Genomic DNA, 12,928 nt, shown 5'->3' with positions numbered 1-12,928 from the left:
CGACGAGCTCAACAATAATGGAGTCGCTAATCGCTGCAATCATGCAGGATGGTGCATGATGCTACAGTATGTCATACCTGAACATAGCCTCCTCCATATATGTGTGTGCCCAAAAGGTAAACGTATATATATAACCATGATATAACAGCATAAATCCAAAGACATCACATATAACAATGATGTAAGTATCATGAATCCAAGAGCATGTATCACACATGTAAAGCAACTAATCCAGTAGAGTAGCGCACTATAGATATGCATCTCTATGAACAGATATATACATGGCAAGAGATAAGTATCCAATCCTGAAGTAAAGCAACTAGCAGATGAAGCATGCGATAGGTATCAACTAGCTAAGACCAGGGAAGAAAATAATCTACTATCTGCCACTAGTAAATATATATAAGCTACACATATCATAAGACATTATCAAAAGATAAGTCAGAGGGTACCCGCCTGATGTATGCAACTCATGTACAGTTTTGAGCATAAAACATATATGCATTTCATCTCATTTTATCTTGTTAGAAGCATATTTGTTAGTCTTTATTTGGTTTAACATATTTGGACGAAGGATACTGCTTTGCGTTGAATTCTGATGACAGGATGCACAAAACCAGCCGAATTACCCAGGGTATCAGAACAACACGGCCGTGTTGTTGATAAACACGGGCGTGTCGAGGTTTTCAGCGACCAACACGCTCAAGGCGTGTTGTTGAACACGGGCATGGCGGAGATGTTGAAGAGCGACGCAGGAAGCAGAGGAGGACATGATCGGGCCGTGTAATGAGATTGCTATTATTGCGGCGATGATTTTAAAAGATGGAAAGGGTCAATCCAATGGTGATACCGACTATCAAGGAGAGGAGGCTCTATTAAAGGGGAGAAAACCTAAAACCATGGGGGGGTGGTTGGGGGGTCGGGAAAACGGCGACAATTGAGACTTGGAGATAGACGACATCAGCAAGGACGATTAGTAATGTCTTTTCCTTATCTTATTGTCGAATTCTCTGGTGTAATGGAGTAGTTGTTTGAATCTTAGGTTAAGGGAGTAGCCCCTAACTATGTTCATGATTTGTTGTTAACTCTGGTTTTCGATTATGCATATTTTCGTTGGTTGTTTAAATTGTTGAATGATGCTTTGATTGGTTTCTGTGAAAGTGGTAATTGACTAGATAGGCTTTGCGGGATTTATGTGACAGGATCCTATGCAAGTAAGAGTCATCTGTGTACGTATGCCATAAGATTGGGGACGGATCAAAGTAGATACATCAGCGTGATCACCAAAAGTGGCCGTTGGTATTTTAGGAATCAACTTACGAATCTGGTGGACGTATAGATAGGTTTGCAGGAATCTAGTGACAGGATTTCAAAGCATGAAAGATCATCTAATTCGGATACCTTGATAAAGAAAGTTGCATTCAAACAAAAGAAGCCAACCTAGGTATAAGTAGTCATTATCGGAGAACCGTCATGATAATAGTTAGAGTGGTGAAACCGTAATCCTAGGATTGTTTTTATCTCTTAATATTTTCGTTGATTTTCGTTCGCTTGAATTGTTGATTTAGAGTAAAATTTCTCATTAGATCATTCGTTTGGATAATTGAAACTCGTACATTTCTAGTACTTGACCCAGTCCCTGTGGGATCGATATTTTATTACTTGACGATAAACCGTGCACTTGCGGATTCAAGCAATCAAGTTTTTGGCGCCGTTGCCGGGGACTGTGTCAATATTAGAATATTGCAGTTTGATTAATCCAGATTTCTATGTAATTTTTCTTATTCATTTTCCATAATTGTGTTTTCCAATTTTGCAACTCGATTTTCTATATTTGGAAGTATTCCTTTCTCGTTGAATGCTTAGGTCAGGTCAAGGAGGAGTCCTTCTTGAAGTTGATCCCGAAATAGAACGAACCTTTCACACTCAGAGACGACTTCAAAAACAACGAGAAATGGCCAATCAAGAAGAGAACAATCAGGTAGAGAACAAGCTGTTGAGAGACTATGCTGCACCAAGTGCTAGAGGCCTGAGATCTAGTATTAGAAGGCCTCCAATTGAAGCAAATAACTTTGAACTGAAGCCTGCTTTACTGAATATGATCCAACAACATCAGTTTGGAGGAGCACCTACGGAGGATCCAAATCTTCATATGGAAGTGTTTCTGGAATTCTGTGAAACTCTTAAATATAATGGAGCCTCTGCAGATGCGATCAGATTGCGACTTTTCCCTTTCTCTTTAAGGGACAAAGCACGAGCTTGGTTACATTCGCTTCCATCGGACTGTATCACAACATGGGAGCAACTCAAGCAGAAATTTTTAGATAAGTATTTTCCACCAAGCAAGACTGCTTCACTCCGTCACCAAATCACAAATTTTACGCAAAAAGATGGAGAATCTCTTTTCGAAGCTTGGGACCGATTTAAAGGACTACTGCAGCAATGCCCACATCACGGACTGGAGAAATGGCTCGTAATCCATACCTTTTATAACGGAATTTCCTACTCTACTAAAGTCTCTTTAGACTCTACTGCAGGTGGTGCGCTCATGAACAAAACCTTAGAGGAGGCATTCGATATTATCGAAAGCGTGGCATTGAATCATCACCAATGGGCGATAGAGAGAGAGAATCCTGTTCGATTGGCAGGTAAGTATGAGGTGAGCGCTTTAGATAGTCTTGCGGCAAAAGTTGATGCATTAACCTATAAATTTGAAAATTTTAATGTTAATGCTGTTTCTAGTATCATCTGTGAGATTTGTGGAGTGACAGGACATTCAGCTATGAATTGCCAAATAATGGTCACGCAACCTACTGGAGCGCAGGTAGAACAAGTTGATGCGATAAATAACTATGCTCAAAAGCCAAACAACAATCCGTATTCAAATACCTACAATCCAGGATGGAGAAATCATCCAAATTTTTCCTACAGAAATAATCAAAATCAATCCGGGCAGAATAATTATGGAGCGTCTGGAGGATTTCAGCAAGAGAAGAAGTCTAACTTGGAAGTTATGATGGAAAACTTCATTGCTACCCAATCGAAACAAAATGATGAATATCGACAACACATGGTGGAATCTAATCGGAAGCATTCAGAGACAGCCGAAGCAATCTCCCAAATATCCGGTAAGATAGATAATTTAGCGAATCATACTAAAATGTTGGAAAATCAACTTGCGCAGGTCGCCGATTCGCCCTCGAGAGTACCAGGGAGATTTTCGGGAAGACCAGAAACAAATCCTGTGGAGCATTGTAATGTGATTACCTTGAGGAGTGGAAAGAGAGTAAATGAGCTCAAGGATAACCCAAAGCTATTTCCGGACAGAGAAGAACACGACCAGGACGTGGTGATTAGCACGCCCGTGCCAATTAGCGAGAGATCCTCCAGCGAACAGCACGCCCGTGTTGGAATGAACAGCACGCCCGTGTCATTCTCTACTTCTGAAAAAAAAAAATATCTGAAGGCCAAAAATCCCCACACTTAGAAAAATACGTACCACCGATTCCATTCCCTCAGAGGATAATTAAGGCCAAACTTGATGAACAATTTGGTAAGTTTCTTGATGTCCTAAGGAAGTTGTATATTAACATTCCATTCACAGAAGCCTTGCAGCAAATGCCCACATACTCAAAATTTCTGAAAGACATATTGACAAACAAAAGGAAAATTGAGGAGAGCGTAACGGTGGCACTGACGGAGGAATGTAGTGCTTTAATTCAAAACAGGTTACCTCCTAAACTCAAGGATCCAGGTAGTTTTTCAATCCCATGCATGATTAGGAATCATAACTTTGATAAAGCTTTTTGTGATCTAGGAGCTAGTGTCAATCTTATTCCATTTTCACTGTGTAAGAAATTAAACTTGGGTGAATTGAAAATTACAACACTAGCTTTGCAACTTGCTGATCGCTCTGTGAGATATCCTTTAGGTATATTGGAAAATGTACCTGTCACGGTTGGGAAATTTGTCGTTCCTGCAGATTTTGTTGTTCTAGAAATGGATGAAGATCCATACATACCTATTATACTAGGAAGACCTTTCTTGGCCACTGCAGGAGCCGTAATTGATGTTAAAAATCACAAGCTGTCGTTAGCCGTAGGTAGCGAAAAAATTGAGTTTGATTTGTCTAAAGCTATTAAACAACCCTTCCTGCAGAATGTGTGTTGCAGGATTGATGAGGTGCAGATGGTTGAAGAAGAGGAAGAACCGTTTCTCGGATTCAGCGATACACTGGATGCATACTCGGATGATGAAGACGTTGCAAAGAGCAGTGAAGATGGAGGACAAATCAACCTTGTGCGGCATATGACTGAAGAAGCGAGGTTAGAACAAAAATCATTGGAAAGTGAAAACCATGAATCACCGCAGGTAGAACTTAAACCTCTTCCATCAACACTCAGGTATGAATTTCTTGGTGATAATTCTACATTCCCCGTGATTGTAAATGCAAGTTTAAATGAAGTAGATACCGAAAAGCTGCTCCATGTGCTTAGAATGCATATTAAAGCCATAGGATATACCATTGAAGACATAAAAGGGATTAGCCCTTCATTATGCATGCATAGAATTTTGCTCGAGAAAGATTTTAAACCTTCAGTTGAGAGACAAAGGAGGCTTAATCCTAACATGAAAGAAGTGGTCAAGAAAGAGGTTTTGAAATTACTAGATGCAGGAATAATTTATCCAATCTCTGATAGTGAATGGGTAAGTCCGGTTCATGTTGTGCCAAAGAAAGGTGGGATGACAGTAGTTAGAAATTTAAATAATGAGTTGATTCCCACTAGGACGGTTACGGGGTGGAGAATGTGTATTGACTATCGGAAATTAAACAAAGAAACTAGGAAAGATCACTTCCCACTTCCATTCATTGATCAGATGTTAGATAGGTTGGCAAAACACTCCTATTTCTGTTTTCTAGATGGGTATTCCGGTTTTTATCAAATCCCTATACATCCAAATGACCAGGAAAAAACCACGTTTACATGTCCTTATGGTACCTTTGCCTATAGGAGAATGCCTTTTGGTCTTTGCAATGCACCAGCTACCTTTCAACGTTGTATGATGGCTATTTTTTCTGATATGATTGAGAATATTATGGAAGTTTTTATGGATGATTTTTCAGTCTATGGTACTAACTTTGATACTTGCTTGTCCAATTTGGTTAATGTTCTGCAGAGATGCGAAGAAACAAACTTGGTTTTAAACTGGGAAAAATGCCACTTTATGGTAAGAGAAGGCATTGTGCTAGGACATTTGGTTTCAGAACGAGGAATTGAAGTAGACACGGCAAAGGTGGAAGTAATTGAAAATCTACCTCCACCGACAAACGTTAAGGGAGTGCGAAGTTTTTTAGGACATGCAGGATTCTACCGGCGATTCATCAAAGATTTTTCAAAGATCTCTAAACCTTTGACAAATTTGTTAATTAAGGAAACTGAATTCCTTTTTGATGAAAATTGTTTGGATGCTTTTTCCAGGTTGAAGGAAGCTTTGATCTCAGCTCCGATAATGCAAGTTCTCGATTGGACTTTACCTTTTGAAATCATGTGTGATGCGAGTGACTATGCAGTGGGAGCAGTCTTGGGACAAAGAAGAGACCGGAAGGTACATGCGATCTATTATGCTAGCCGAACTCTGGATGATGCTCAGATGAACTACGCAACTACGGAGAAGGAACTCTTAGCAATTGTTTTTGCCTTGGATAAATTCAGATCATACCTCGTTGGCTCTATGGTTATTGTTTACACAGATCACGCGGCCATAAGATATCTATTGAGCAAAAAGGATGCTAAGCCAAGGCTCATAAGATGGATACTTCTTTTGCAAGAATTTGATTTAGAAATAAAGGATAAGCAGGGAACTGAGAATGTGGTAGCGGATCACTTATCAAGACTATATCAGGGACAGAGTGGGACCAAGGAGGAAGATCTTCCAATTGATGACTGTTTTATAGATGAACATCTCCTTGCTATAAAAAGGATTGATTCTCCATGGTACGCAGACTACGCAAATTTTCTTGCTTGTGGAATTTTACCTCATCAGATGAGTTACCAACAGAGAAAGAAGTTTTTTTGCGATGTCAAGAGCTATGTATGGGATGATCCACTGCTTTTCAAGAAGTGTGCTGATACTATTTACAGGAGATGTGTACCGGAGGATGAAATAAAAGATATACTTTATCATTGTCATTCTTCATCATATGGCGGTCATGCAAGTACTTCGAAGACAGCTGCTAAAGTCTTACATGCAGGATTTTATTGGCCACATATTTTCAGAGATGCTCGTGATTATGTATTGACTTGTGATAGATGCCAAAGAACGGGGAACATTTCCAAGAGACATGAGATGCCACTGAATTCAATTCTAGAAGTTGAACTTTTTGATGTTTGGGGGATTGATTACATGGGACCATTTCCCCCGTCTCATAACAATATCTACATTCTGGTAGCAGTGGACTACATATCAAAGTGGGTTGAAGCTATACCATCTCCAACGAATGACGCGAAGACTGTGATAAAACTTTTTAAGAAAATCTTATTTCCTAGATTTGGAATTCCTCGAGCGGTGATTAGCGATGGAGGTTCACACTTCATTGAAAGACAATTTGAAAATCTTCTCAAAAAGTATGGAGTAACTCATAAGATTGCCTCTCCGTATCACCCCCAAACCAGTGGACAAGTGGAAGTATCAAATAGAGAAATCAAAAGCATTTTAGAGAAATCTGTGAAGCATTCACGAACAGATTGGTCAGAAAAATTGGATGACGCTCTATGGGCATATCGGACAGCTTACAAGACTCCTATTGGTATGACGCCGTTTCGCTTGGTGTATGGGAAATCTTGTCATCTTCCTGTAGAGTTGGAACACAAGGCTTTCTGGGCAATACAATTATTGAATTTCGATCTAAAGAATACCGGAGAGAAAAGAAGGCTCCAGCTTGATGAACTAGAAGAACTCCGACTTGACGCTTATGAGCATGCAAAATCCTATAAAGAAAGGACTAAGCGTTGGCATGATCAACACATTATGCGTAGGGAATTCCAAGAGGGTGATCTTGTATTATTGTTCAACTCTCGATTGAAACTCTTTCCAGGAAAGCTTAAATCCAGATGGTCGGGTCCTTTTGAAGTAAAGAAAGTTTATCCTTATGGAGCTGTGGATATATCGAATGAAACCACCGGAGTCTTCAAAGTGAATGGGCAAAGGCTAAAAACATATCTGAGCGAACCAACTCCTAAGGGAGGAGAGCAGAACCTCCTCGAGTCCACTTGAGTAACATCATATTGGTCAAGCTAATGACCGTAAACAAGCGCTAGTTGGGAGGCAACCCAATTTCTTACCTTATACTTTTATCTTTTATTTTCTTTTTCATTTTATTTTTCATTTTATTTGCAGAACAACTGCCCAGGTAACAGAGGAGAACACGGCCGTGCAAATTTCAAACACGCCCGTGTTGGTTGCTGTCAGGTATGTGGGTGGCTGTCGGGTTTTCCAGAAGACAGCACGCCCAGGGCATGTCGGGAAACGCGGGCGTGGAGATGTTTTCAGCGACCAACACACTCTAGGCGTGTCAGGAGACACGGGCGTGCCGTAGGGTTTTTAAATAGGCGCGACGGGTTTTAGGTCAGAACACGCCCGTGACTCTTCGAAGTTTTCGCCGTTGGTTCCAGAGCAGTTTCCGATCGTCTGCGTTCTTCTCATTCAATTCTAAAACGTGCACCGGTGAAGATTTACCTCCGGCAAAGATGAGCAAGCGTGTGAAAACGGGGAAGGCACCCTCTTCTTCAAAAGACAAAGGAAAACGGAAAGCGCAAGACCAAGGTGATCAGTCTGATAACCCTTTTGGTTTAATCTTTCGTGATGATATTCATAAATCTCGTTTTGACAAGCTTGAAAAACGAAAAATAGTTTCCACTAGATATATGGACTCTTATACAATTGCTGCGCTAGGTATTAAGGAAGATATATATTGGATGGCAAATAGGATGGGATGGGGACAATTTTTGACTAGCCATTACCCTACCTACCCTAGTATAACTTTAGAATTCCTTAGTTCCATGTCGGCCGAAATAATTCAAGGAAGAAATTGTGAGGAAGGATTGATTAAGTTTCGGTTGAGGAATATCGATTATAGGATGGATTTGAAGGAGTTTAATGAAATTTTCGATTTTCCTGTTGGAGGGGAGAGGCAAATACATCGAAATTTTTGTGTGTATACATTTTGGAGAGAAATTGCCTTAGACTCTATGCCCTATGATGCCTCTAGATCCAAATCATCTAATATCCCTAATCCAATTTTTCGCTATCTTCATAGATTCATGGCGAATACTATTTTTGGGAGAGGGGACAGTGTTGGGGTAGCCAGGCTAAGTGAATTGCAGTTTTTATGGGCCATGATTAATGATGTTAAAATTGATTCTGGAGCTCACCTAGTTAGACATTTTGTGAAAATTGGGAATAGCTCGACTGGAGTAATTGTTATTGGAGGACTTTTGACTAAGATTGCATTAGCTTTAGGGTGTGAGTTGGATGGATTGGAGACTTGCCCGGTTAGTCCGCGATTGGATTTGGATGCATGTTTAAATATGAAGATGATTGGGAGATTAGAGGAGGGATACTGTTTGATGTTACAAAATGATATTAAAATCCCTCTTCCAAATAATAGCCTTACAACCATTCGCAATACACGTAATTGGCTTTTTAAGGATGTTAGGACCCAAGATCTACCCACAGTAGGAGAGCCATCTATTCCACCGCATGTACCGGTACCCCAGGTTTCTTCCTTCATACCGGAGTCCCCTAGGACTATTACTGATGATGTTTCTGTAGGACCCTCTGTTTTTGATTTTTCAGGATTCCGTACATCGTTTGAGGATTTCAGAGAAAAGCATACTGCGGATAGAAACATGTGGGAGCAGTTTGCTCATACTTCAGAGGAGCATTATGAGCGAGTTGACAGGTATATAGAAGGGGCTAACTGTTTTTTTTCTAATACTGAGAAGTATTTTGTAGTTGAGGCCGCTAGAAGAGAGCGTGAGGAAAAATTTTGGCAAGAAGAAAGTGAATTTCGTGCAGAGCAAAGGAGAAGATGGCAAGAGGAAGATGATCGCAGATCTTAGGCTTTACCTTGCCATAACTATTAGGTGACCTCTTTTCTAGTTATTTTTCTTTATCTTTGGTTGTTCGTTTTTAAGTTTTTGCATTCCTGTTTTAAATTCGGTTTCAGTTTTATATTTTTTTTTATATATACCTCTTGTTTTGATTGATATAGACACTATGTGTTCAAGAGTCTTTGATACTTTGTTGCCCTCTCATCTCTTGTAGTATAACTTGATTATTAGTTGGATCTAGGAAATTCTTTGTGGCTTATTCATTAAGAACCCTGTTTCACTTTTCACACAACCCCTAAGGTGGCGGCATTTGAAAAAGATTTAAATTTCTTTACCGGATTAGTACTCAATTTTCTATGGTGACTTTCATGAGCATTTTGGTTACTGGATAAACACTTCTCCTAGGAGTTTTTGAACAAAAAAAAAAAAAAAAAGGAGATGGAATTTCTTTTGGCTCACCCCTTTGAGATTAGGTAGCTACTAAGGAAACACCTAAAGAAGGTGTCCTTTTGAGGTCAACTAGTTACTGGGGAAATGACCACTGCTAATTCCTTCTTTCTTTTCTTCTCGAGGGTGGTCCTTTGAGACCTTGTGTGATATTGAGGGGATGAACCAAGTGTTAGGGCAGGTAAGTGCCTCTACACTAGAAAGGAGAGGAACACGGTAATAGGGGTGATGAATCTAGATTGGTATCCAAAACCTTGGGGGGTTGATTTCTTCACATGCACTAAACGGGGATCTTTTGAGCTAAGCTGCAGGGAATGACTTGAGAAAATTAAGACCAATTTTATACCTTGGGATGAATTGCCAATAACTGTTTTCATGATTTCCACACATAGATTGTCTTTATTTTTCTTTGCTCGAGGACAAGCAAATGTTCAAGTGTGGGGATTTTTGATGTGTGCAACTCATGTACAGTTTTGAGCATAAAACATATATGCATTTCATCTCATTTTATCTTGTTAGAAGCATATTTGTTAGTCTTTATTTGGTTTAACATATTTGGACGAAGGATACTGCTTTGCGTTGAATTCTGATGACAGGATGCACAAAACCAGCCGAATTACCCAGGGTATCAGAACAACACGGCCGTGTTGTTGATAAACACGGGCGTGTCGAGGTTTTCAGCGACCAACACGCTCAAGGCGTGTTATTGAACACGGGCGTGGCGGAGATGTTGAAGAGCGACGCAGGAAGCAGTGGAGGACATGATCAGGCCGTGTAATGAGATTGCTATTATTGCGGCGATGATTTTAAAAGATGGAAAGGGTCAATCCAATGGTGATACCGACTATCAAGGAGAGGAGGCTCTATTAAAGGGGAGAAAACCTAAAACCATGGGGGGTGGTTGGGGGGTCGGAAAAACGGCGGCAATTGAGACTTGGAGATAGACGACATCAGCAAGGACGATTAGTAATGTCTTTTCCTTATCTTATTGTCGAATTCTCTGGTGTAATGGAGTAGTTGTTTGAATCTTAGGTTAAGGGAGTAGCCCCTAACTATGTTCATGATTTGTTGTTAACTCTGGTTTTAGATTATGCATATTTTCGTTGGTTGTTTAAATTGTTGAATGATGCTTTGATTGGTTTCTGTGAAAGTGGTAATTGACTAGATAGGCTTTGCGGGATTTATGTGACAGGATCCTATGCAAGTAAGAGTCATCTGTGTACGTATGCCATAAGATTGGGGACGGATCAAAGTAGATACATCAGCGTGATCACCAAAAGTGGCCGTTGGTATTTTAGGAATCAACTTACGAATCTGGTGGACGTATAGATAGGTTTGCAGGAATCTAGTGACAGGATTTCAAAGCATGAAAGATCATCTAATTCGGATACCTTGATAAAGAAAGTTGCATTCAAACAAAAGAAGCCAACCTAGGTATAAGTAGTCATTATCGGAGAACCGTCATGATAATAGTTAGAGTGGTGAAACCGTAATCCTAGGATTGTTTTTATCTCTTAATATTTTCGTTGATTTTCGTTCGCTTGAATTGTTGATTTAGAGTAAAATTTCTCATTAGATCATTCGTTTGGATAATTGAAACTCGTACATTTCTAGTACTTGACCCAGTCCCTGTGGGATCGATATTTTATTACTTGACGATAAACCGTGCACTTGCGGATTCAAGCAATCCCCGGCAACGGCGCCAAAAACTTGATTGCTTGAATCCGCAAGTGCACGGTTTATCGTCAAGTAATAAAATATCGATCCCACAGGGACTGGGTCAAGTACTAGAAATGTACGAGTTTCAATTATCCAAACGAATGATCTAATGAGAAATTGAACTCTAAATCAACAATTCAAGCGAACGAAAATCAACGAAAATATTAAGAGATAAAAACAATCCTAGGATTACGGTTTCACCACTCTAACTATTATCATGACGGTAATAGATCAATATATCATCGATAAACACAATAACAAACTGATCTAGATACTCTAGAAAGATACGGTTCATCAGATCCATGAATACTGCAGGAGCATTGGTAAGCCCAAATGGCATTACCAAAAACTCGTAATGTCCGTATCTGGTGCGGAATGCTGTCTTCTGAATATCATAATCTCTGACTCTCAGCTGATGATATCCAGACCGCAGATCAATCTTGGAATACACTGATGTATCTCTAAGCTGATCAAATAAATCCTCAATCCGTGGCAAGGGGTACTTATTTCTGATAGTCACTGCATTCAGCTGCCTATAATCGATGCACAACCTCAGAGTATCGTCCTTCTTCTTGACGAATAGTACAGGAGAGCACTAAGGCGGAATACCATGGCGTTCTCCACAAGGACACCGGAATGCTCCTGCCCGTGCATACCATATCCAGTTGTTGCAGGAGGAGCTGCCCCCTGATGACGATGCGAAGATTGGGCTTTCGGCCCGCCTCGCTGAGTCCCGGACTGACCAAACTGTCCTCCCGGAACAGAAACTCCGGAAGCTACATGCTGAGCCTTCAGCGAACAGCCTCGGTTCAAATGTCCAGGCAGTTTGCAATAATAGCAAATTGACTGTCCCACAGCACATGCAGAGATGATGTGATCTCGAGACCCGCATCGGATGCAGTGAGAGTCACCGGTGGACTATTTCCGGTTCTGCTAAGAAGACCGGGAACATCCTGATGAAGATCGTCCGGACTTCTGGGGTCGACTAGATGACCCAGAAGTACTCTGACCCGTCTGAGTGCGACTGCTCTGCTGCTGTCCAGTAGTCTGTGGTTGCTGAATCTGTCCGGAAGTCCGATCGGTCTACTTCCTCGTCTTATCTGCATTCACTTTCTGCTGAGCAGACTCAATCATATGAGCCATATCCAGTGCCTCCGTGTATGATGCTATATCAAGACCGACAATCTTCACCTGAAGATGTCCATCCAATTCCTGGACAAACTGAAGCATACGAGATCTGTCATCGGCAACCAACTCAGGACAGAATCTGACCAACCGATTAAATTCAGTATTATACTCTATCACTGAGCGGTTATTCTACCGAAGACTCAGAAAATCCTGCCGACGTGTCATCTGATAAGCGCGGAGAAAATACTGACTCTCAAATGTCTCCATAAATCTCGTCCAGGTAATATGTTGCTCACCTATAATCGAGCGCTGCGTATCCTACCAGATCTCTGCCCCGTCTCGTAAGTGGTAAGCAGCCAGCTCAGCCTTCTCCCACTCGGAGCAGGCATGTAAAAGAATGTCCGCTCCATAGACTCTATCCAAGATTGAGCCACGCTCGGATCAGTCTTCCCGCGAAATAGCGTGAATTGGCTTTTCACCAACTCCGCTAAGGCTGGGATCCATGCTCGTGCCACAACCAT

At 40.8% G+C, this 12,928-nt stretch overlaps 1 protein-coding gene and 1 non-coding gene across 2 annotated transcripts; one reads left to right on the top strand and one right to left on the bottom strand.

Annotated features, from left to right (window-relative positions):
- The first annotated feature begins 1,954 nt into the window (after nucleotides 1-1,954).
- On the top strand, nucleotides 1,955-10,338 carry LOC121995075. Its single transcript, XM_042548912.1, has 10 exons — nucleotides 1,955-3,419; nucleotides 3,467-5,153; nucleotides 5,189-5,199; nucleotides 5,267-6,167; nucleotides 6,303-7,202; nucleotides 7,399-7,470; nucleotides 8,318-8,552; nucleotides 8,709-8,768; nucleotides 8,857-8,962; nucleotides 10,157-10,338. Exons 1-10 carry the CDS (start codon nucleotides 1,955-1,957, stop codon nucleotides 10,336-10,338), a joined length of 5,619 nt encoding a protein of 1,872 aa, XP_042404846.1.
- LOC121998827 lies at nucleotides 2,354-2,460 on the bottom strand. Its single transcript, XR_006116619.1, has one exon. It is a non-coding gene; the product is annotated as a small nucleolar RNA R71 (small nucleolar RNA).
- Nucleotides 10,339-12,928: the final 2,590 nt, after the last annotated feature.

This window comes from Zingiber officinale, chromosome 6A (genome assembly GCF_018446385.1).
Source record: "Zingiber officinale cultivar Zhangliang chromosome 6A, Zo_v1.1, whole genome shotgun sequence".
NCBI lineage: Eukaryota > Viridiplantae > Streptophyta > Magnoliopsida > Zingiberales > Zingiberaceae > Zingiber > Zingiber officinale.
The sequence above is the reverse complement of the archived record's forward strand: the minus strand, read 5'-3'. Positions and strand labels throughout refer to the sequence as shown.

Bases quoted from the DNA above. Each gene is read 5' to 3' on its own strand.
- LOC121995075 (XM_042548912.1), top strand. From the start codon at position 1,955: ATGGCCAATCAAGAAGAGAACAATCAGGTAGAGAACAAGCTGTTGAGA. The intron at 6,168-6,302 runs AAAAGATATACT...TTATGTATTGAC, and splicing joins TGTGTACCGGAGGATGAAAT to TTGTGATAGATGCCAAAGAA. The intron at 8,553-8,708 runs GTTAGTCCGCGA...TGGCTTTTTAAG, and splicing joins ATGGATTGGAGACTTGCCCG to GATGTTAGGACCCAAGATCT.